The sequence below is a fragment of the Xyrauchen texanus genome, chromosome 4 (genome assembly GCF_025860055.1).
Source record: "Xyrauchen texanus isolate HMW12.3.18 chromosome 4, RBS_HiC_50CHRs, whole genome shotgun sequence".
In the NCBI taxonomy this organism is placed as follows: Eukaryota; Metazoa; Chordata; class Actinopteri; order Cypriniformes; family Catostomidae; genus Xyrauchen; species Xyrauchen texanus.
Window position 1 is genome coordinate 8591948 of NC_068279.1, and position 26489 is coordinate 8618436.

General features: G+C 36.1%; 1 protein-coding gene and 1 long non-coding RNA gene across 4 annotated transcripts; one reads left to right on the plus strand and one right to left on the minus strand.

Annotated features, from left to right (window-relative positions):
* Positions 1-537: 537 nt before the first annotated feature.
* On the minus strand, positions 538-11926 carry LOC127643324 (uncharacterized). Its single transcript, XR_007970482.1, has 3 exons — positions 11798-11926; positions 10734-10782; positions 538-1894 (listed from the first exon to the last, which is right to left on the minus strand). It is a non-coding gene; the product is annotated as an uncharacterized LOC127643324 (long non-coding RNA).
* A 116-nt stretch (positions 11927-12042) lies between these two features.
* LOC127643323 (T-box transcription factor TBX1-like) lies at positions 12043-22938 on the plus strand. Of its 3 annotated transcripts, none has more exons than XM_052126021.1 (8): positions 12043-12716; positions 14002-14392; positions 16616-16717; positions 17099-17270; positions 17901-18056; positions 19925-19992; positions 20293-20393; positions 21903-22938. In XM_052126021.1, the coding sequence occupies exons 1-8, from the start codon at positions 12530-12532 to the stop codon at positions 22280-22282; spliced, it is 1557 nt and encodes a 518-aa protein (XP_051981981.1). In that variant the 5' UTR covers positions 12043-12529; the 3' UTR covers positions 22283-22938. The 3 variants fall into 3 exon arrangements, with proteins under 3 accessions (XP_051981981.1, XP_051981982.1, XP_051981980.1); XM_052126022.1 differs by having other exon boundaries at positions 12059-12716; positions 14053-14392; positions 21900-22938; XM_052126020.1 differs by having other exon boundaries at positions 12060-12716; positions 21900-22938.
* Positions 22939-26489: the final 3551 nt, after the last annotated feature.

The following is a 26489-nucleotide window of genomic DNA, read 5'->3' on the forward strand; positions in this document are numbered from 1 at the left end:
GCTAAGTTACGACACTTGCTCTCTGTTGCTAACTAAAAACGAATTTATGCATTTATGACCTCAAGACTAAATTATTGTAATGCATTACTGGGAGGATGTACTGCAAATTCAATAAATAAACTTCAATTGGTTCAAAATGCAGCAGCCAGAGAACTGACTAGAACCAAGGAATATGATCATATTAGCCCCATTTTATCGTCGTTACATTGGCTACATGTAAATATTGTATTCATTTAAACAAATACTGTGTTAGTATTTAAATATGGGTGCAAATAGAATCTGACACTATTTGACTGGGGTATAAATACCATCTGCCGCATTCATTTCGTCTTCTCCCTCCTTTTCTTTAAAAAGAGTAAAAATCTGGGTAACAATGAAAGTGAATGGGGCCAATCAGTAAACGTTAAAATACTCACTGATTCAAAACAATGGCAACAAGATGTAAACAATATGCATGTAAACTTGATTTTAGTGTGATAAATTTGCTTACTTTTTCTGTGTAATTTATATCCAATTTTCACAACTTTGTTGCCATGACTACGTATTACCAACCCTGTAATCCCAGTAAATTACATTTTAAATATTTTAAAGCTCAAATAATATGCAAGTTTTAAGAGAATAATTAATGTAGGTGCTTTTATAAAATGATTAGCTTCACATTTCTGCCTTTAAACCTCATTGTAATTGCCTCACTGTAGCCTCGAAATTATTGTTTTGTGGTAATCAACGTTATGTCACAAATGCTTCCGATTGAGCTAAACTTGTATTAAAAAATGACCCTGAATATTATTTATGACAAATCTGTATTATATTTCAGCTTCTTCTAAGTAGCCACCCTTTGCCAAAAGACAGTTATGCACACTCCGGTCATTCTCTCAACCAGCATAGAATGGGATGCTTTTTAAACAGTATTGGGGTTTCCATGTATGCTGGCTGCTTTATTTCACTATACAGACCTACTCATCCATTTGAATAATGAAATTACATTTTGTAAGGTAACTTGCACATTGGCACAATTTATATTTGTCTACAATACAAATGCCAAACATTTAAGCATAAGCCTTTAGATCAAAAAGTTTGTAAGATCATGAGAAACATCAAGTATGTCTGAACTTTTGACTGGCAATGTAAATAATGTGACAAAACCAATGATCATGATCCTTTATAAAGAATCATTCCTGAATAGCTTCTCTCAGAGAATGCTGACTCTCCATGGGCTGGACCAGAACAGGGTTTCTCAGTTCCCTTTGGATCTGACTATGTCTTTCCCACTGCACTGCAAAGCACTGCTGGACCACATAGGGGAGCTGCAGCTTTTTGGAATACTGCAGATACTCACAGAAACACACAGCCACACACAAACCTACCCACAGACGCATGTCCCCCATGTCCAGAAATAATTCAACAAACTCAAAACAACACAAAAACTTTCACTGAGTAGGCAGGGTGAACGTAAATGTACGTAAAAAAACAGACAAAAGAAAGACTGGAAAATGAAGGGAATTCAAGGAAGTGTGCTAAAAAAAAAGTGAAGCTCAAAAGTATTTAACATAACACTGCAGGATGGTCCAAGGGCGTAAACATGCTTCAGTAAATATCATCACACAGGGGTTGTGCCAAATATCTCATCATTCCAAGTCCCACACAAAACCAGTGCTGTGAAGATGAATGTGGAGAGAAATTGGACCCAAACATAGACTCTCTCTTTTTCCCCCATCTCATTACTGTGTTTTCGCTCCTCTCGTTTTATCCACATGGGAGGTTACTACAACACACTGCAGCAAGAGGCTTCACTCTGTTGTCTGTTTTTCTTTTCTCCGCTCGCCCAAGATTTGCTCCATATTTCAGTCTGGTGAGGGTGTAAAAAGAAGTCGGTGTTGTGAGTTTTGTGTGTCTGGGAGTAGAGAAGGAGACAAAAAAACAAATAATATGCTCACACAAATCAAGATTCTTTTGACTAGTGAAAATATAAGAAAATCCCACTGTTTTTTCTAATGCACTGTATACGGGAAGAAGGATTTTAGGGATGTATTTAAATGTAGAGATTTAGGGTGACATTTCATGGCATTTTCTCAGGGGCTGATAGGCATTAGATTTAGAATCAGTAATGCTGAAATCTCCTGGATGAGGCAGAGAGAGGGACAAAATCTTGAAAAATGGTTTACATTTTTGGTATTTATTTACTTTTACACAGCCGTAAAAGTCACCAAAACTATGGAATAACATAAATAGAACTATGGGAATTATGTTGTGACTAAACAAAATCAAAACTGTGTTATATTTGAGCATCTTCACAGCTTTTCCTAGAATTTGCAGACATGTACTCTTGACATTTTCTTAAACATCTTCTTTAGGTATCACACTGGGATACTTTTTAAACATTATTGAAGGAGTTCCCATCTATGTTGGGCACTTATTGGCTGCTTTTCTTTATTATTTGGTCCAAGTCAGTAATTTCAAAATCTTTTTTTTTTTTTTATTACATTTTAGTTTTGTAATTAAATAAATTAATATTGTGGCAGAATTATATTTTTGTCTACAAAACTAATTTCAAACATTTAAGCGTATGCCTTCAGATCAAAATATTTTTAAGATCATGTGAAACATTTCAATCAAGTGTTTCAAAATTTTGACTGGTAGCATGTGTGTGTGTGTGTGTGTGTGTGTGTGTGTGTGTGTGTGTGTGTGTGTGTGTGTGTGTGTGTGTGTGTGTGTGTGTGTGATATTTATCCATATTTATATAGCTCAACAATTAATAAGATATTTAGAAAAAGTAAATGAGGCATTAAAGGCAGAAAATAATAAAATAACAAACCATTTAAACTTTGCATCCGACTACCTTTATTCAGACTATTCCAACAGTCTAGAACTGTAATATAGATCATTAATTTGTTAGTTTATGAGCAATAATAACAATAATAGGAGCAACACAATATATTCTAAAAATTTGAAATAGAAATAACTGAAGTGGAAATAACTGTTTACAATATGGAAACACAAATGAAACTTCCATTAAAATAAATCTGAGATTCTGCAATAAATTCAGCTATGCAACATTAGGCTAACATAGTTACATAGAAACTGAAACAAGAATTGAAAAAAGAACAGAAAAGAACAAACTGTCTATTATTTTCACTCTTATTATTTTACAATCAAATAAGTAAGTGATTGAATCATTTTAGCTAGGGGCAAAAAATGTTACATTTGAACACAAACAAAACTAAATAAAAACTGAGAAAAATATACTTTATTTTGTTGTGGACAATCACTTCATAGTGTCTGTATTCAGACAACCAATAACCAATGTGGAATCCTAAAATATTTAAGCTATATGCCACAACAGAGTGACCTCTATTATAAACAGGAAACATAATCTGCTGTATAATTTTTCTCAGTCTCAAATGTTCATGCCATCTACTAAACACACCTTAGTGGATGCAAATAGAAAAAGTGTGTGACAAACATAATAAATTGCTTGTACATACTTTGCGAGACACAGCGGTCAACCTCCACCTCTCCCATGACACTCTGCCCACCGTAAACATCCTTAGCACCCGTTCTCTGGAGCACAAGGGATTTCCATAACTGACCATTCATGGTGAGGGGTGTCTATGCACACACCAATGAGCATATGTAAAAATGCCATGGTCTTTTAACTCAATTTTCACCTCAACTGCTCGCCCACAGTGTGCTCACACATTTACAGACTCATCCACCTGCAAAGGTATACAGTGGCATACATGAAATACCTAAACGCACACAGACATGTGCATTTACATTCCATGGTACCATAGCTACCTAACTGGACCACATGCTCCCTAATTCCTCACTGTCAGAACACACTTCACACAAAGAGATCAAAACAAACGTGTGGAGGCAGCCAGCACTGAGATGATGAATCACTTTAATCTTTATCAGCCAAACTGTCCTGCAATCTTATTGGCTGAGAGGGTGTTTTCTTGCTCGCAAGTCTGTGCCACGAAATAACAGTCAGCAGGTCCTCTGAAGGCCTGAATACAACATAACCATGGGCATCAATGTAGCATGGCGTTGATTGATTGAGAGCTCATTGATTGAGATTGATCATCTCATATGAATTTTATTATGGTGTTTTTCTATGTTGCTATATATTTGTTCATAAGTATGGGAATGTTGTATCCATTTACATATGGTGAAGGACCATGGCGCTGTTACCAAGAAGAGAATTCTTCCAAATGTAGCATTCCACTCATATCCCATTTTGTTTGCAAGCCCATGTTACTTACTGCTCTTTATCTGGATACCAGAGATGAAGAGCAAAGGAAAGAGTAAAGGCAATTGCCTGTTTGGTCTGCCCTCTGTGGACCAAACTTCTGGTTTTCCATCCACGTCAATTGGGCATTGGGACGGGGCAGGTGGGTACAAGTTAGCCATTCTGGGCCATTCTTCAGGATATCAAACCATTTAATCTTAAATTGCACTCTCTGTGATTCACATGGGTATTTTGAAAGGAACAAGTTGAGAATGTTTCATAGACTAAAATGGCAAAAACTCAAACCATTTGCATAATGGAAGAGTGTCATCGAATTACAGTCCCCCAAATATAAATGAACTGCTCAGGAAGACAGATGGAGAGTGGGAGTTTGAGAGGAAAATGAGAAAATCAGAACAGAAATACAGTCTACAACCTACAAAATAGTCCATTTTGCAGTCAGTCCGGCTGTCCATCAACCATTTTCCTCACGACTAGCTACTGTAGGACAGGCAGAGGCTCCAGTTTTAAGCTTTGTATATAGTAAGGACAGCAGTAGCAGTAGGAGGGAGAAACAGGGGGAGAGATGAGCTTACAATCTCTCCAGAATAACAACATGAGGCCTTCTCATATTAAAATAAACACTGGCTTGTGTTGGTGAAGGGGTCAGCTGGAAGAAACATAGGGGGATATGGACTCAACGTTAAAGACTGTTCACTCATGTGAAATGACCACTTGCACGTTAATAATGAACAGAGATTCTCCTTACAGTATTATTAATTCTGAGCTTAAAATGAATTAAGAAACGCAAAAGCATTAGATCCCTCCCAGACTGAGAAACGATCTTAATTAATTTAGGAGATCACTGCGGCCCTGCTTCCATATCATCGGTTCTTTGTAACAGGAATGCCAGCTATTTACAGGCTGGCCAATAGCAGAGCTGGAGAGGGGATAGGTGATGATGGGCTTGTCGCCTCTGCTCAGATAGGAAAAGGATACTTTTCACAAGCTAAAAGCTTTCCCATTTTAAAACAAAGGTGGGGGGGGGGGTGATTTTTTGAGAAACCTCAGTCGATGGGACATTCCAGGGTCTGCCTGTGTTCTGTGAGAAATTTGCTTGACTAAATATGTTTCTGTGATCTTCAAAGACTGCCTGGATTTATATGGATTGTGAACCTGGGAAAACAATGAGTGGTCACATTTATTAGTCTATTTGATTTTTGATTTTTTGGTTCTGCACTGTATTGTTTCAATATTTTAAAACAACCTAGAATATCAACCTACCACGCACGCTTACTGCATATCGGAGGCAATAAAGAAATATTTAGATTTGTAAGCCGTTTATAGCTCTCAGAGATCAGTTGATAGCAGCAAGGTTTGGCAGGGTAGATGTTTGGGGTGGATATTTACCAAAAGGTCCTATTTGCAGCGATTTGGAGCTTTTCTTCTTCACAAATAAACAAGTCTCATGCCTCATTATGAGTCTGAGGGAAGACAGTTGGTTTCTGTCTTTCAATGGGGCTCGTGAAAGGATTCATTCAACATTTGAAATGTGACTCTTTTTGCTTTTGGATTTGACAAAAAAACAAATCATTGCAAGGCTCATTCATTTTTATTTTTTATAAAAACAACCGTGAACCCTACATTTTAATGAAAGCAAGTTTAGCCATTTTTGTGTTTAAAATTATGGTTTCCTATACAGAAATCTGATATGGCCATACATGAACATATATAATAAAAATATATAGTTAATTAATATGTGGATATATGTACATATTCAATTGTGATTGTGAATCAGTACTACCATTTAGGAGAAAATTGTTCATTTTAAAAGACATTTTTTTACATATTATATATTACACACACACACACACACACACACACACATACACATATATATATATATATATATATATATATATATATATATATATATATATATATATATATATATATATATATATATATACACATACAAGTATGTAGCTTTTTATTTTGTATAAACATATATATCATTTATGTGTTTAGCATATGTTGCCATTCATCAGATTTCTGTATGGGTTATTAAATCAAATATAAATAAGTGTATACCTAATTAATAAAGCATCTAAATAAATGTACTATTTATTAAGACAAATATACATTAAACCCATCGAGTACTAGTAGTAGACCAAGTGATTGTAGATTACACCTATTTTACTAAGTATTGTTAGTTCAGTGGTCTATGAAAATCTTTGAGATTACAGAAAACTGCATTTTGAGTGGTGATAGAAATATAAAGGAATAATAATAAGCATAATAATAATAGAGAAAGATATTCGAAATAAAAATAGAAGTGTATACAATTGTAGTTATAAAATATGATAACTATAAGATCTTTACAAACAATAAGACAAACTCTTGACATAAATGTAATGACATCCTCAACTTCAGTTTTAAAGGATATTAACGAAAAGACTTGAAATGTCTTAATCTAAGAGGAGTCATCCGTAATCTCATCATACCTCAATTCTCTTCAGCCTTATGAGCAAAATGTGCGTGACAACAGTTGAGCTTGTCGTCCAAGGTTAGTGGGAGACACAGGGGATAACGGTTTCATTGTGTCCATGCCCATTGTGTTTTTACGTCCCTATACTCAAATGACAAAAATAAAAAATGAACAGTTAACAGGAAACCTGAATTTTTGAGCCAAAAAGGAAGCGTGTTTACAGTAAATGTTCTTTAACCATGCCCAGTTCGTGTCTCCAGTTATTGTCACATTTCCCGTTTCTGACAGACAGATCCCATGACAAGGATTGTGAACAAACTATCAGAACCCCAACGACACGAGAAACACCATCCTGTATGCAGCTTCGGTGGACTTCGTATTCAAACATATTAAGAGATCGAGACATTATTTTAAACAAAAGGTTGAATAATTTGGGGGGTCAAATAGAATTTTGATAAATCAGTGCGCCATGAAAAACATTGTAATAGAAAATATTTTTCGTTTTCAAAGTTGTTGTTATATAGACTTAATTATATGAATATAAGTTAATTGTATATGCATAATTAGCCTACATGCATATATAAAAAGTGAACTATAGTCTAATATATTGCTAATACAATATTTTAATGCAGTTCTTCAGACTGTGTGTGTGTTTTTTTTTTTTTTTTAGATAAATCACTGTTAAAGGCTTTATAGCCTCATATTCTAGAACAAAATTCCATTGCCCACATCGTCAAAACCCACAGAGAAATCTGATATATGGCAATATGGCAATATGTGAATATTATATATTATAAATTAAAACGTATAAGCTATGTATGGGTATATGTACATTTTTAAATGTCACTATGATTTTGGAAAATAGCTTATTACGTAACTATATGACAACGGTTACATTTGTAATATTTAGGTACGTAAAAGTATGTAAACCTTTTTATTTATCAGAGAAAACATACATAAACATGTTATACTATGTGTTTTACATATTGCCATATATAGCATTTCTGTTTGGGAAAAGCGGGAATATTTCTTCATTCGCTTGCTTTGCACAATAAATGCATGCAAAATTTGCCAAATTGTTTTTTTCTTTTTTGAATGCCAGTTTTTGGGCATCCTCGTATGTTTGCGCACGACTGCTATGTGAAACCAGCCTGGGAATCAGGGGATATCTACTCAGCAACCCAACTGTCAGCGGTCAGCTGCTCACTTCCTGCGGGTCTTATTCAGGGATTTGGGCTAATATTTAGATAGGATTGGATTTTGAATACAGTCCCCATATATGAATGGGCGAAATCAGCGCAGCGCGCTCCTCTGACACGGTATGATTTATTATCTGCTAATTGATCTCGGGTTCTAATTAACATCTGACCGCTTTCCCTCCAGGGTTTTGTCAAAATTGGAGAGATACCTAAAAACGCCCGGAGGCTGTATACTGCACACTGTAAGCTTCATGCAAGGATCCGCTTCATAAATCTTAGATGTTGATAGAAGCAAATATCAAAAACAGACCCCAGTGAAAATGTTCCAATAAGTCCTTGTTCTGTTTCACAAGAGGGCCTGAAATTAAGGGACTATTTTTGTTTGGGTGTTTGCGATGTCTTCCTCAGCAGGTTAATCATACTCGCACCTTTGAAAGGGTGCAGAACATGTCTTAAGATGTGAAAGTTTCTCGTGAGCTTTCTAATGAGGCATGGGCGCGAGCTCATGTCTCGTGTTACCAGAACCCAAACTCAGGACCACACAGTTCAAATCTCACTCTCTTTAATGCAAGAAATGTATGAACAACTGCTAGAATTATGCCCTTTCCATATTATAAATATTCATATAAGTCAAGTCGGTTCACAAACCCTGCATGCAACCACTAAATGAAGACCGAAATGCAATGTTTTTCGCACATAGTTTATATAGCGCATAAATTGGTCGCGAATCGCGAAACGAATTAGTATCCCAAATTGAATCAAATTCAAACAAGCAACCCCTCGATGGAGTGATGTCACTTGTTTTGCAGTTGGCTACTGTTTCCTGTGCATAACACATCTTGACTTAATTGGTGCCATCCAATTTATATAAAAAAAAAAAAATTAACAAAAATTAAAAAAAAAAAAATTATCTAATTTAAACCAGCTCGTATAAATTGTCAAAAATATAGATCAAATTGAACTCGGCATTTACATTTTTTTTTCATAAATAAATTCGATGATGATGATGATAATAATAATAATAATAATAATAATAATAATGTTCTTTAAATCTTGATGTCTTTTATTATTTAAAAGAATAGAGTTTTCATTTACGGTATTCTACGAGCTGACATGTCAGAAACAATTTAAATCGCATTATTTGCATAAACGAGCACTTTTTTCGTTTAGATTGCTCCGTTGTGATATAAGCGCTTTATTACTCTAAAACATCATGATTGACCGTAAATAGTAAAGGACATTGATTTTATCAGGACATACATGTTTTATAGACCTTTATTTGGCTGCTGTTACAGTTTAAACGTTCACTGTAATTTTCAGAGATTGAACAAATCTAATTAACAAATGTTCATGGTTACCTCTTAAAAGGTGCTATAATGAAACGGAGAATTAAGCTCACCAAAGAACACAAGCAGCACTTGCTCTACATTAACATAACATTGCTAAAATGTAACAGATACTGTATTAAAAAAATATAAATTTGAAATAAATACACATTTATTTCGATAAAACGATTAATTTAAAGATTTTTGTAAATATGTAAATCTTATGGATTAAAATAACTTCACAAGAAAGTATTGCTCCAAAATATTTTAAAAATTGTTCAAAACAAACAAAAGATTTGGGGACACAACATTATAACCATTACCAAACATTTGTATTTTTAAAGCCAGGTTAGCTGATCTTCAGTTAGAAATATATAAATACAGCCTATAGAAATAGCCTATCACGAAACATTGAATCAAGCATTTCATATATTTAGTATGAATGGACTATCTGTGGACTGGTGATATAATGTTAGTTTGTGATTTTTTTTTAAGACTTTTTTTTATTTTTTATTAAGCGTTGCCAAAATTCCAAACAAAAGAAGCCTAATCATTAGCTAATTTAAAAACTCGACTTTCTAAATTCTATCTAGTCTCTTGAGAAAAAATGGCTTGTACTTAAATAGGTAATACGGTGCAGAAATTGTACACGCGCACCTGGTGCATTCTGTGAGGCGCCGCTGAGAGACAAAACAGGACATGTCGAATCCAAACCACAAATTAATAATGTGTATTTTAATTCCATTGCGACATAACCTGGTAAATGTTTTTATCATTTGGATAAAACTGAATTGTCTGACATCCCAAAATGGCATTACCTACTGCATGTAGGAAAAGAAAAAAGAAAAACAAGAAAGAAGAGAGAGAGAGAGCGAGAGAGAGAGAGAGAGAGAGAGAGAGAGAGAGAGAGAATATAAGTTTAATTAAAATATATGAAGCTAAGCAAATAATAAACACCCAATCCTAAATTATATTTCTTGTGTTATTGTAATAGGCAATAATTTATTTTATACATTTTTATCTCTAAAAGTATGATTTGTGAGGTAAAATGTGTGACAAATAATTTGTATAAATAAAAAGAACAAAGTGGTTAACTGAAAGGCAACCCGGATTACCAATAAATATAAATGCAAATTTTCCCTCCGTCTGAATCTTCTGTTCGTTGATCCACTGAAACTTGTAGGCCTAGCTGTTGCTCACTCACTTTATCGAAAAAATGCACGCGTGACATGTTTTTTTCTTCATGCATATTTATATAGGTTGCTTATGGATTTTTTAGTGCACAGACTCTATAGGCTATATTGTTTCCGTTGCGCAACTTGTACCTACCTACCTGTAATTGAAAAGCGGTCTGTCCAGGTTTTTTTTTTTTTTTATCAAGTTCTGAATTTTGTCTGTTATCACCTGTGTATTTACAAATGACGTTTCCGACTTTCAGTGATGAAGTGATCTGGAATCAGACGCATCTGATAAAAGAAGGAAATACTTACGCACGTCTGCTTCTTGATCTTGCACAAAATCACTGCACATAACCCATTCCTAAAAATGGAAAGAAATTTAAAAAAATCAATCCAATACAGGCCGTTGTTGAGAGATGTCACCAATGTAACAATATTGTTTACAATTAAAAAAAAATTATCTTTTAACATCAAATGTAGCCTATTAATCGAAGGGATATCATGGATATTTAAAGTGCCATGGATATGTTAAAGAAGTGTCAAAAATGTCACCAGGAATTAGCACATTTTTAAAAACTAACTATTATTAATTCTTTGAATTAACAGCCCACACATCAACTCTTTCCTCAGACGCTTAAAATCTGCAAAATTATCACGTTTGTTTATTTATTACCGATAACATGCTAGGAGTTAGATAAACATCCAAAAACAAATAGTGTTAAGCTGCAGTGAAAACAGTGGTGTCGTTAACTAGGTTATCTCATTAGTGTCCCGTTGCTTTTGCCTGTTATTCAATCGCCCGAGTGTAAATTAGATTCAATCCGGTTGCTATCGCTGCAGGTCAACAAAACATAACTTTTGTTGCTATTCATTAATTATGAACCCCGATAAGCCGATAACCAGCCAGGTATTGTATACCAAAGAGAAAGGTCAAGTGCCTTGCACGCGCTGCACTCCTTGCGTTACACATGCACTTGGGTCATTTTCTGGCTGCATGCGTTGACTTGATTGGCAACGACATTCTTTGCAAAAAGGCACTTTTTTTACTCAGCATTTAGCCCAACATGTAATGCCTAACTTGCTGCTATTGCCCACCGAGAACAACCGGACTGTGCTGCATTTTACATACGGAGTAATTTAAATAGGCCTACATATTTAGGCAATATATAAATATATATATATTTACTTTGGGCTGGTCCATATGTGTTGATATCTACAGTGGATTGTTGATTGCATTAGATAAATGACAAAAAAAAAACACTCGAGCAGAAAGTATAAATGCAATATCAGTCTGCAAGAACATTTTCCTAATGCACATAAAGAGACTTCAGACCTGGCAAAATGCGTGAGTATAACAAATAGGATAGTTACTTTACCCATGATTGCACTGATAGGTTAACCGCTCAAATCTGGAATCATTTACTGAGCAGCTCAGAGTGTCTGCATGCAATTCATTGGTGAACAGTTCAGAGTGTCTGCATGCTGTTCATTGGTGTACAGTTCTGAGTGTCTGCGCATGCAATGTTTTCCACTACCAGGGGAAAGGCACAACTTATAATTTGCTGTACTGTTGCACTTTGAAGCCGGACATCCTCGTGACGTTTTCTTTTTCTTTTCTTTTTTTCTTCTTGTCCGTGAATTCAATTTGAGTAGTGTGATTGACATGGTCCTATTCAAATAAAACATACCGCGAAGAGCGTGCACACTTTTTTCAAGCCGTGCACGGGAGGCGTGGAGCTCGCGCTTCTGACATTCTCTCCCGCAGTAGAGCTCTTCTCCTGCGAGCCTTAATGACATCAGCCAGGTACCGCGTCTGAAGAGAAGTGTTTTGTTTTTGTTTTTTTTAGTTGAAGAACGATGTTTTAACACGGCTGGACGTGTACGAGCAGATCTTTTTAATTGGAGCATATAAAGCCGACCATGCCTTGCCAAATTCCGTGGGAATAGTTTGTTTTGAAAACAGTGGAGTTCACCAACATCGCCAAAAGGCCAATTCCCAACGAATGCAACTTCGAGTTATTGTTTGTTCTGTCTCTGGTCTTGACATGGAATAGCTCGGAAGGGGGAAGCCAGGGGGAAACGGCGTTCCTTGACTCGGTTCCTCGCTTATGGACGACAGTAGTCCGCTTTCTCCAAAGGCAAATGCTTTCAGTATTGCCTCTCTGATTTCAGCGAGGGAGCAAGCAGGAAACGCAACATTCGAAAAACACGGCATTGGCCTGGACAAGCAAGTGGCGCAAAACTGCTCCGGATCCTTTAAAATGCACTACAGCACTGTCACGCGGGAGATGGAAGGTACGAGCACGATATTGGCATTAACCTTGTGATTTGTCTCGCGCAGTTTGTTTAACTTGACGCGCATAGCACTTTCGCGTCGAGAAACGTTCAGTTAGTGCCACATCAGAGACACGTGCATTTCAATATTTGAATACAAAAATATTCAACAAAGCATGCTCTATCCATACACTATTTTACGCCTAATGCATCAAAAAAAGTGTTGTATATCTGCGCACACTAGTTTGTATAAAAAAAACCTTATACGCATAACGCACATATGTTGTTCTAAGTTGCATATTACAACCTCGATTGTGCATGCACGTCTAAAATAGACATCGCATGGTCCCCAGATAACAGAAACGTTCAAAATAAAACATTAACTCATGAACTAAAAATGCGCGAGGGATAGAAATGGTTGTTTGAAGTGTCTCCGTGTAGCTACTGAAGGATGAGTCTGTCAGACGAGCAGTGTCACAGATACAACCGACTGCAAATATGTGAATAAAAGGAAATAACATTGTAGAAATCGACCTGGGAGTTGCGCCTTCGCTTATCCCATGAACATCCCACGACATTAGATGTTTTGTTTGTCACTGTTGCGCGGGTGTTTGTTTGCTTGGCAAAAAAAAAGTTTACTCTCCGCCGTGCCAGCTAACCAGCCTATTGTTAGAGGAGGGTGATGTGGGCGATACACTTATCCAAAAGTAAATGGGTGCCGGAAAGGCCATTATAAGGGGCGCACTTCTCTGTCATTCTGTCACGTCCCAAGGCGAGGAAAGGCACATTACCTGCAGTTCCTTATCTAAATAGAAATAAGAACCGGTTTAATCGCAAAGGGGAGGCCCCATGCGAGAGATAAGAAAGAAGTCTGGATTTTCAGTTTAGCATATAGCAGTGGTGTAGGAGAGGGGCCGCATGGAACAGTTCAGCACGCAACCCTTCGAAAACTGCGGAGCGCGAATACGCATAGGTTTATGAGAATGGGCAACCAATCCAAAAGTATTAAAATAGTTTAGAAAGGCGTTTTTTACAGATTCAGCAAAAACGAAGACATTTCTTGCGCTGGTTTTTCATCTCAAGTAAGCGACTACTCCAAATGTGTTAACCTAGGAGACAATCGTTCATAAAGATCTTGGATACACCAACTCTCATAAACGCGAGGACGGCTTTTATTCTCTTGGGGACATCGTGCAATTACTTTCTGTTTGATAACCATAGGCGAACACCTGAATTCACTTGCATATTTTTGCTTTGGACTCGAGTCCAGCGCAAATTGTAAATCCAACTTTTGGAATGATTTCAGCAATATCAAGCCCGTGGCTGACGCAGCTGTCCCATTTTTGCGATGTTGCAGCCTTCACGACCAGCAGCCTGAGCAGTCTCAATACGCCCGGGAGTTACCATCTCTCTCCTTCCCCTGGGGATCCGTACAGTCATCACGAAAGCCAGTTCGAGCCGTGCCCTGCAGTCCAGCACGGCTACACCTATTCCGGATCCAACCCAGCACAGGCCCCGACGCAGGGAGACACCGCGACATCCAACTGCTCCTCGTCGTCGTCAAGCTCAACGCCGAATAAAACGCTGGTGAAAAAGAACCCTAAAGTGGCCAATATTAATGTACAGTTGGAAATGAAGGCACTCTGGGACGAATTTAATCAACTTGGAACTGAAATGATCGTCACAAAAGCTGGGAGGTGAGTCGACAGGTTTTTACTAAACTTTAAATGCCCTAATATAGGCTATATTGACATTTATTTATTATTATTAATTTTTTTACTTTTTTTGTTTTTTGTTTTTTAAAAAGGAACACTTTACAATAACTTTCATTAATAACATGAACAAACATATAATGCTTAACATATTAATATACATTAGTTAGAAATGTAATGAAACATTTATTCATATATGTATATATTCAAGTTTGAATGTACATGCATTACTGACCTGTTAAACACTATAGTCTAATGTTTGTCAGTAAGTTATTAATTTTTCTAAAGTTATTATGAAGTGTCATCCCAAAAAAATATTGCGTGAGGCACAAGCATTAATCGAACCTGTACATGGGGAAGATAAATGTAGTATATTATTGTATTATATTAAGTGCAATAGGTCTGAACTGAACAGTACATTAGCTTAGCAAAATCATTGGCATTTAAAATGAAGTGTAAACAGCTCATTGTGTGTATTTACACAGGGATAAGACAGGATATGCAGATAGCACGAAATACAGTTAAAACTTTTCTCTTTTTTTTTTTTTTTTTTTTTTGCTCACCTGTGTCTAGCATTCACGATTGATACACTAGCAGTTGCATAACTGCAGTGTCCTATTTTTACAGCCCTTTTGTTTATTCAGGTGAATGTCGAACGCTTCGGTTTGCCATTTCTTCTGGTAGAACAGGCCATGATTAAATGAATGCATGATAAATGAATATATACTATACGACTAAGATAAATGTCTTGAAAATAATCAAAAAAGGGAGTGCAAGCCCACACATTCACACACATTTGGATATGACCGGGCCTCAGCCAGAAATGAGCATTGCGTAATGCTCTATGGAACATGTTATGTTGCATTTTATCTTTCAAATGAAAGTCATATTGCATGGGAAAGGCAAAAGTTGTTCTTTTCATTTAGTGTTATTTTCTGCAGCTTCAGTGGCCTACTACATCTCCAAAGCTGTTCACTGTGGAATATCACATTGCATGCATCATATAAACAAAACTCATAGTGCTCGAACAAATTGAGGGTATATTCCAGTTAGTAGGTATAGCCGAACACTCATCTGTCTGTTAATATCATAACAGCCTCCAGACAGATGTTGCACATAAAAGTACCGTTTCTTAAGGCTATTATTTCACCGATTTGGTCATATTTCCACAATTACTCACGGTCTAAACATTTGCACAGAATTATTTCTTTTTCTATTTCTTTCACTATTTTACAAGCGACTCTACCTCTGCTAATTATCATGCAACAGTACATTAGATGTAAATAAACAAACAGTAGAGACTATAATATAAATACATCGAAGTGAAGGATAACTTTCGGCAAACCTCAAATAACGCGCAGTTGAAAGAAAGATTTAAGAATAGGCTACAATTTATTTATTGGTCTGCAAAACAGACAACTGTATTTATTGGTATAGTTTAGACGAAGAAAAGAAAGAAAGACGAAGAAAAGCTAGCTACACTGGAAAATATTTGTATTCAAAGGCAAAAAACAACATGTATACTTTATAACAATTTGCACCTTGATTTATTTTTAAACTGTATCACTATTTGCATCTGTCATTCAAAAGGTGCTCGCTACACTGGATCTAAGGGAAGGCACTTTAAAAGCTACTTTAGCTTCACCTGTCCATAACTAGCACCCTGTCATTTTAACTGATATGCAACATGTGGTCTCCCTAAGCTTTAAAGTGTATCTTACGGTTTCAGAGAAATGTATTTGTAGATCCGCATTTAAAACTAATGTGTCCTTGTATGTTTGTGCTAAATAGGAGACGAATGCATGCATGGTTGTGCCTATAGAGGCCTATATGTGTAAGAGATATATATGAAGTGTAGCCTACTGGAGATCATTCCCGCGCGTAAAAGTAGGGCTAAATGAGAGAGAGAGAGAGAGAGAGAGAGAGAGAGAGAGAGAGAGAGAGAGAGAGAGAGAAGAGAGAGAGAGAGAGAATTTGAGAATGGTTTAATCAATTTGTAGCCAATATAAGCATGCATGGACAATTTGATCTCGAGAAATGTATCAGCAAGATTTGACAAACATATTTTGTAATTTGGTATCATAATGAAAGGAGTCAAAACAGAGAAAGATTTCTCAATTGCATGAAGAGATATTGCACAAAATGATTTTACTCAAATGCAAAACCTTATATATAACTAACCAAACGTATTCTATCTGCATTCTCCAGGCGAATGTTTCCTACGTTTCAAGTCAAAATATTTGGAATGGATCCAATGGCAGATTACATGCTCCTGATGGATTTCTTACCAGTGGATGATAAACGATACAGGTATGGCATAGGCATACTATGCATTACGGACACGCATACCATTAACTGTGAGCACCAAAAATGAATAATTACAGACATTGATAAGAACAGCATTAGCAGATATTTGTAGCATGGCGTATAGTGTTTATTTTTTAACATTCTTTAATAATTCATTAAAAAACAATTAACGCCTAAATTGATTAACAAATCACTCCAATGAACATGTAAATATGAATCTAACTAAATACAAATTTCACGAGACTTACTACTTTGCATAGTGCAATAATGCGTAATGGCATTGTTTCTAAGTTATTATAAAGGGTTACCGAGCAATACACCACAAATGTGTCCCATTCCAGGTGGCGCACTGAAGTCGTTTCCATTCTCTTCCCTGTGTTAAAGGTATGCCTTCCACAGTTCATCGTGGCTGGTGGCTGGGAAAGCGGATCCAGCGACTCCAGGCAGAGTGCACTACCACCCCGACTCACCTGCCAAAGGAGCACAGTGGATGAAACAGATAGTTTCCTTCGACAAACTAAAACTTACCAACAATCTGCTGGACGACAATGGACACGTAGGTGTTACTATTTGCCCTGTTCTATTTTTGTTTTTGAATTTTGATGTATCGAGGTGTTGTCATATTTCATATTTATTAGAGAACAGCACAGACCAGTGGAAGGTTGTGAGTAAATGTTCTTACATTTGTTCTGACAATAATGCATTTTAAAAGTTACATTGAATGACGTCATAATGATGTGGTAGTGGAAATAGTTCCAAATTTAGACTCTGTTTATTTTTGAAGGAGGCCTTAAAGATGTTAATTATACGGTCATAAAAATGAACAGCGTAGTTGCAAATGAACATGGAAAACGCGTAATTATTAATTATTAATAACGGATTAATTCATTATTAATTCTCGTTACAACCTTAATTCGTTTGCTTGTTAATTATATTATTTTTTATATGAAAAAAATATCTAATTTACATAATAATATTAGCCTAATATAGCCCCGATGTGTATTAAAGTGAGGTGGTAGATATTTCAAATTAGGAAAAATTTGACAACAAATCAAAGTATGCGGCAATCAATGTTCGCTTAATTTGCGGCGCGTAATTATTGTGATTTACAATGACCTCACACGAATGTGATATACAGGAGCCATACACTGATTTTTTTTCATGAAACTCTATTTCCCTATTGCAGATAATCCTGAATTCAATGCACAGATACCAACCCAGATTCCACGTGGTCTACGTAGATCCTCGGAAAGACAGTGAGAAATACGCCGAGGAAAATTACAAGACATTTGTTTTCGAGGAGACCAGATTCACCGCCGTTACCGCATATCAAAATCACAGGGTAAGTCCTCGTATCTGAAGATAATTTGCCTAATACTTTAAAAAAAATATTTTCCTGTTGTCATATAGCCTACCCCACTGATTCTAACAAGCATTAAATTCCCCTCCTTATTCAGCCCTTATTAAAAAAATAAAATAAAATACAGCATTTTTGACGGGAATGAAAACGAGGCTGTGAGGGGTCTCTTCAAATGACATGCACTGTATAAAGGTCGTAGAGATCACATGATAATTTTCACAATTCGTGTTGGAGTTTTCTTTTTTTTCTGAATAAATAAATAAATATAAATGTATTTTTTCTTCAATGTTTTTAACACCACTTACACAACATAAGCCCATTGAGGAGACTGTTAGTCTATCGTTTATAGCCACATATTAATTTCCCTGAATAAGGTCTACGAACAGCTATATTGTTTTGTGTAAAATCACAACACTTTGTCTATTAAAACTATATATATATATATATATATATATATATATATATATATATATATATATATATATACACACACACACACTACCGGTCAAAAGTTTTGAAACACTCATTCTTTATAAAAAAAAAAAATGTTTTTCACATTATAGAATAATAGTGAAGTCATCAAAACTATGGAATAACATAAATGGAACTATGGGAATTATGTTGTAGCTAAACAAAATCCCAAATCAATCAAAACTGTGTTATATTTTAGCATCTTCACAGCTTTGCCTAGAATTTGCAGACATGAACTCTTGACATTTTCTCAACCAGCTTCTTGAGGAATCACCCTGGGATGCTTTTTAAACATTATTGAAGGAGTTCCCATCTATGTTGAGCATTTATTGGCTGCTTTTCTTTATTATTTGGTCCAAGACATCAATTTTACAAAAACAAAATGTTAAATAAAATTTTCGTTTTATAATTAAATAAATTAATACGGAGGCACAATTATATTTTTTTATACAAAACTAATAGCAAACATTTAAGCAACGCCTTCAGATCAAATAATTTTTAAGACCATAATTTACAAACGTTCAAAACTTTTGACCGTTATTGTATATATAGCAGTAAGAAAGTCTAAATACTATAAATGGGCTTGTATTATTTTTAGCTTGAACAAGACTTTTAAGTAAGTTGTTTTTTATCACTTAGCTTAAATACATTGCCAATTTTCATATGACTTTTACATGACCTTATAAATGTAAGGGCTATTTATTTATCGCTTATATTTCACACATGGCTCTGGTAATCGTCTTTATAAAAAGATAAATGTAGGCAATTTGCGAATACCAAAGGCTTTACATTTTAAAACGATACACTTGACTTAGAATACAGTTGAGTGCTGAATAAAGACTGTGGTGTCACTGATGCTCCCGCACAGCTGTCCAGTGTTTTTCTTCTTTTTTTTCGTCTGTCTTTCCTGCTCTGTCTTCTATCAGTTTGACCTCTTGATCTCCAACTCTCACCGCGGGCTTTACATTTGTTTTTCAACTCATTCCGGAAAATCACGCACACATATCTTCATCCAGAGCTTTTCCACGGCCAAGAGGCACAACTGCGCACCTTGATATTTAACATAAATAGCTTTCAATCTGTCTAGAAATAAATGTTTAAGCATGTTAATGTTAATATAAATACAATCGACGAGCGTCCACGCTATTTCACGAATACCTCACATTAATTAAAGCTGCTGTATACGCTATTAATTGGAGCGTAACATAGCAGAAAAATGAGTTTACCATTTAAAAACGCCTTATAATAACACATGCTCTGGAACGGACTTTGAGAAATGATTACCTGTATAAACAATTTCATCGTCTGAATAAGAATAAATTAACAATAAATCATTTGGCAACTCAAGTAACATCACATTTTCACTCTTTCTCTCTCAGATAACACAACTGAAAATCGCCAGCAATCCGTTTGCCAAAGGTTTCAGGGACTGCGATCCTGAGGACTGGTGTGTTGGTTTTTCCATTTGCTTCTGTGTTTTAGCAACATCGTTTTATAGAGGGAAAACTTCATGGAAATATAATAAGGAATGTGTTATAGGGACCATTTTGACCAACAAAAATCTCCATTAATTCTAATAGGCCAAATGGGTAGGCTAAACACACTAGAAAAGTACATTAAATAAGTATCATACATGTGTCTGAAATATTATTTGTTCTGTTAGAATACTGTTAGACAATGCACTTATTCATACATAACACTATGTGTATGAGTGCACATCACTTATTCTATTTCACCTCATTTTCAGGCCCCGGAATCACAGGCCGGGCTCTTTGCAAATCATGAGTGCGTTTGCTCGAACCAGGAACCCCATGTCCTCTCCCCAACAGCAGAACGGCACAGAGAAAGGTCTGTATGTAATGCACAGCTGACAAAATCCCATTTACCACAAAACCAACAAATGCATTTAAAAAGCGTAAACAAAAATTCGGGGAGATTTAGTATAGTCTACTTTTTCGCATGAGATGGCGAAATCATACAATCTGGGAGGCTAATACGCACGGCTTTATAGTGTTTTATACTTCAAGGACTAGTCCGAGTTCAGTTCAAGTTAAGCTCAATTGACAGCATTTGTGGCATAATGTTGATTCCCACATAAATTAATTTCGGCTCATCTCTCCTTTTCTAAAAAATAAATAAAAAATAATAAATAGAGAGAGAGAGCAAATATCAAGGTTAAAGTGAGGCACTTACAATGGAAGTGAATGGGGCCAATGTTTTGAGGGTTTAAAGGCAAAAATGTGAAGCTTATAATTGTATAAAAGCACTTGTATAATTTGAGCTGTAAAGTTAAGTAAGCATTTTTACAGTAATTGTAGGGTTTAAGGGTCTGTTGACATTAATTTGTCATGGCAACAAAGTGGTAAAATTGGCTATAACTTTACACAGAAACGATTAGTGAGTGATTTAATCACACTAAAATCATGTTTACAAGCATATTATTTATGTCTTGTGGCTATACGTTAGGGAGGATTTCATGTTTACGGATTGGCCCCATTCACTCCCATTGTAAATGCCTCACTGGAACCCAGAATTAAAACCTTTTTTTTTATAAAGAGGGGCAAGTCAAAATAGCTGTTTGTGGTAATCAATATTATGCCATAAATGGTGTCGATTTAGCTAAACTTGTAATGAACTCATAATATTCCTTTAAGGCTTTTCATGAGATCATGTTTATTACACATCCATATTCATATACATTACTGGTAATATAGTACGTTCAGGAATATACATTAATATACTGTTCAGAAACATTAGACTGTATTCAGATTATGGTGCATAGGGCTAGATCTGTGCAAATAAAGGCAGTTAGGATTTTCAGTCAACTAATGGATCCGGTCTGTTTGGTTTCTTAGCATATACGTTCCAGTGGGCAAAACAGTTGCATTTGTCTAGTTGAGCACTGCAAATTTCAATACACAAAGGTTTGAACAGCTGCAAGCCTGGAGGACATGCTCGGACTGAAATCTCTACACAGAGCTTTTTTTTCTGTCAGTGTAAAATTATTTCCTGTGAGAATTTGCCTCTTTGGCAGAAGGACACTTATGACTTATCCTGCCAATCAACCATAACACATCTTATTTCACAAACTAACTAAATTACATTGCTTTTCCATGCAAGTTCAACTCGCAGGTCTCTAACTCATTGTTTGGGCTCCTATGAAGTTTGTAGAGAACCATTCAACTGTTAATGTGTGTCTATACACAAAAATGTCTCTAATCAGCAGTTTTTTCGTTTGAAATAATCCTGAGAAAAACATGTATTACATGCACCTGGTGATAACCACATACTAATATTGTTTAACAACTTACAATTTAAACATTTGTTTTGTTTGTTTTTTTGTCCTGAACACAGAAGACAGTAGACGAGAATATGACCGTGACCCCAGCGGCACTACCCTTCATTCTGACCCGGCTCACCAGCTGATGTCCCGAGTTCTCAGCCCTGCTCTTCCCGTCCTCGGTGGCCTACACGCCGTGCCCCTCTCAGCTGGCCCACGCAGCCCACCCCACGAACTGCGCCTTGACGGACACCCCCAACCGCCTGACACCCTGCACCACCATCCATACAAATACCCCACCACCTATGAACATTATCTGGGAGCCAAAACCAGGCCTTCTCCATATCCCTCACCAAGCATTAGAAGCCACGGTTACCACCCCCATATGAACCCCACCACAGCCAACATGTACTCTGCAACAAGCGCACCGACTAATTATGACTATGGACCCAGATAATGACAGAACTGCCACTCACTCAGGTTTCCTCAAAATATACAGAAAAAAAACACATACCTTTGTGTTCCAGACTCACGAAACATGAGTTTTGGGTTGGGCACATCTTTTGACGTGGCTACTGCAGACGGAAAGTTAAACAGCCATATTTATTAAAGGGAGAAATATCCTTGTGGAACGTAAGGATGAGCTCTGTGGACTCAACATTAGCTCTGGTTTGCCTGGGATCTGAGAATCAGAAACATACCAGAGCAACAGTAAACCTGGAAACTGCAGTATAAGTGTTAAAATAACAAGGAGCAAAAGACTTCTTTAGACAAATAATGCATTATAACAGACTGGAACTGAACTTTTTTGTGTGTGTTGAATGCACTTTTTGTTTTTGCTTTTAAAAAGCCATAAATTATATATTATCCTTGAGCCATTGAGCTTCTAGATAGATGGAATATCTGCATGTTGCGCTGTTTTCAAGGTGCTAAAATGCCCTGAATTTTTTTTTTCCTGGTTGAGAATGAGTCGTTTTTGAAAATGCAAAACCACCTTTAGCAGGTCCGTGAAGCTTGTAACGTGGCACTGACTTATAGCAATTCAAATGAAAACATAACAGAATGACTGTGCTGAACTTGTAAAATAAACATTAAATATTTTACCTTTGAACATGCCCATAACGGTTTAAAATTCTTCTCCAGTTTTATCTTAAGCTTAACATAATTCAACTCTCATATAGCCAGATATGTTGAGGGGGCAGGATACAACTCCATTCTTTTGAACTCATACATGTTTAGAAAGAAATTAGGCATTATCAAATTAGACATTTTGAAATATTGTTAGTTTGAGCACATTTTGTCTTCCAAACATTACTGCCCTATTGCAGAAATCTCTCCATTGAAAGTAAAAAGAGGGTGCTCAGCTTTGATGGTAAAATATTCATCATACCAACCAAAAACAATGTGATGTCATTTTTGGTTGGCCAGATTATTATTTTTATCTCAATGAAAAGGACATGGCTACTAAACAAATATTGAACACTGACTAACTTCAGTTTTATTAAATATTTTAATTCATGTCATGACTCCATTAGGACCCCTTGGCGTCACTTATTGACGCACTGGGTATACCTTTGGCGTCATTTTACAACGTGTCCTTGCTGAGAGAGCACTTTGATATCAGATTGTGAGGGTTTTTAAACATAAAAAAAAACAGTTGGAGGGCCATTGTAGCCTATTCCTTTTTATTTTTATTTATTGCAGTCTCGACTCGCGGTGAGCTTACCCAAGACGTGAAATTTCAACGCTACAGGCTCCGGTTCAGAGATATATAGAAGTCTATCGGACTACCCTGCACGTTGAAAAATGACGCCAAAGGTATACCCAGTGCGTCAATAAGTGACGCAACTGCCCGAGCGTCCATATGTGACGAGTTGGGTGTGAGAATGTGTTGATTCAGTGTGCTAAATCAAACTCCAATTTCATCATTTGAGGAAACCTATCCCCACAGGCTACGAATGAATAAAGAAAAAAAAAAAAAAAGAGCTAAGAAAGAAAGAAAGAGAGATGGGTAACAAGTGAAATAAGTGCATGTTGCAAATATTACATGCAGAAAATACTTAATATTGTGCATTTGCAAGAAGCTCCACAAAAGTTCATTTGTATTACTCAGAACTTAAACTGTAATTAAATGGTTACAGTGTGACCCAATATTTACCTTCAAATGTATGAATACAAAAACTATGCTCCTACTCAACCTTTTCACTACAAAAGTGATTTAGCTAATCCCATGGTAGAGGAAAGAAAACTTGCACACCATTTGACCTCTGACAGCTAACGACTTTTTGAAGTGTCAAAGGGTTAACCATTGTGTCCAGCCATTTGAGGAACAACTAATTGGTCGTATACTTTTTAGATTGAAGTAAAAATAGGATGCACAAGGTAAAAAAAAAAAAAGGGGGGCTGGGGGGTCATTTATTTTTTTATGCAAAATGAATGGTATATCAATAAAGAATATCCTGTTCAAGAACGTAGGCTACGTTAACATCGAATTATCTAAAACAAATTTTATTAATTTTCGCGGTCCACACACATACATAAAAAAAGGAGTTTAATGTTTATTATTGCTACAATTTCTTGTTTAGATAGTAGCCTAACCTAGTTAATCATATAGGCCTGGTCTATGTGTTCATCCTGGCTTTATAATAAACAGAAGGAAAATCTTTTAGCAATCCATCCAATGTCAAGTGAAGAACACACGTTATTTTCCAAGTACATTTGGGGCAGGAAGATCCCGTTTGGAGGATTGGGCCTCCCTTCGCGTGAGCCTGTTCCCGGCCAGTGGTAATGAGTTTGGCCCGTCAGGAAGACGGGGACACCGGGAACCATGGCTCTTCCGTTAAGGGTCTACCCATCTGTGTTGTGTCTGGTATCGCTTCGCCTTGATGTGAGGGGCCGACGTGGGGCCCAGAGTCGCGCAACCTGTACCTACATCCCTGAATGACGATTGACGTCTGTTTCAACAATGACCGCTTCTAAAAATGTTCATTATTTATGTGCTGAATGCACGTCTGTCTTTAGAAGTTCGGAACGATGCGTGAGAAGTTCAGCATAGGAACACTGTTTGATCGCACAATTACACGTGCTTTGAAAATATAGGCAAGTAATGTAGACAAGTATAGGCACAGACTGAGTAAATATGTACAAGACAGGCTATTGCCCCGTTCAGCATTAGATGCAGAATACGTCAACACATGGCACGTCACAACAATTTTAATTATATATATATATATATATATATATATATATATATATATATATATATATATATATATATATATATATATATATATATGATTCAATTATTTATAACAAGTGTTTAATTGTTGGATATTACCGTAGATAAATATTTATACCTCAATTGTAATAAGCTAATATTTTTTTTTTTATGTTTGTCATTTCGAAGAAATTGATAGGGTTCGTTTACATGCAATACTTGCAAAATCAATACGCTTTTATATAAATATGGTTGCAGCCTACATTTTGTTTTATTTTTTGCCTAACTTGTTAAAATTAGTTAAATGTTCGTTTAAAAAACTTTTAAAAAGTGAAATCCATTTAATATGGTAATGGTTAGGTGATGATTGTAGGCCTATTTGTAGGCAGGCATCATTTTAATTATTAGGCCTACTGTTGTAAAAATCAACAAGATAAATTATAAATGGCTTACACGAATACGTATTATTTTTCCTTTTGTGCCTTTATTTAATGTATTTTTTTATTTCGTAAACGTTTTTTGTAAAAAGTTTGACATTTAATATATTAAATTGATGCATTGTCTGTAGGCCAATACATTGCACAAAATATTTCTGAAAATGTGCCTCAATCGCACAATCCTTTTGTGGCCCTATTATGAAATAAAATCATACGAAATTCTATTTAAAAAAAAAATGAGAGAATACAGTGTAATTAACCGCGTATGAACATTTCTTATCCAACAGCTTAGGCCTACTAATCGCAAAGCTCAACACAGGTTAAGAAAAGAGATCGCCATTTATCGGACACAGGGGCGTGTCTAGAACATCTGTTGTGACAAACCTATCTTGTGTAAATTTATTTTGCCTGGCAAATCTAAAGAAAAAAATCCCCTCAGATGTGCACGTGTTCCACATTTTCCCGCGTTTTTCAACAAGCGTAGGAACATTTGCGTTTCATTAGTCATCGCTGAATATGTAAACAAATCACATCCACGCTGATTTTACAAACGTAAATAATCTGAAATCAGATCGGCAACATTTAATACATTTTTCGTAACCATGTGTACAGTTCCCTCATTCGTGATTACCTGGGATTAGTATGTGTACCCAAAATAACATTGATATATTCAGCCAGTCTAACCATAGGAACCCAAGGGTATCTTTGAATCTTGCAACACACGCCATTTAGAGTCCATTGTGGGTGACTGTGAGTTTGTGTAAACTCCCATAGAATGACCAATGACCTCTGACCCCTGGAGCAGTAGACAGGCATGTCTGTTATTCAGTGAGCCACAGGTTTTTGTCAGTGGCCCATGTGAAGTTTCTGCTTATGTTGAATTCTAAAGTAATCCATTATTGACTTCGGCGGTTTAAGTCCAAATCTCCAGCAATGGATGCTTATGTGCTTTATTCACAGAACTGATGGCTTTGTTTTGCCCCCCAAGTCTACAGAAGTAGGAAGTGATT

What these genes read in the sequence shown, in the direction of transcription:
- LOC127643323 (XM_052126020.1), top strand. Translation starts at nt 12,530, where the DNA reads ATGGACGACAGTAGTCCGCTTTCTCCAAAGGCAAATGCTTTCAGTATT. An exon ending in TGTCACGCGGGAGATGGAAG is followed by an intron (nt 12,717 to 14,001) that starts GTACGAGCACGA and finishes GAATGATTTCAG; the next exon opens with CAATATCAAGCCCGTGGCTG. An exon ending in ATCGTCACAAAAGCTGGGAG is followed by an intron (nt 14,393 to 16,615) that starts GTGAGTCGACAG and finishes TGCATTCTCCAG; the next exon opens with GCGAATGTTTCCTACGTTTC.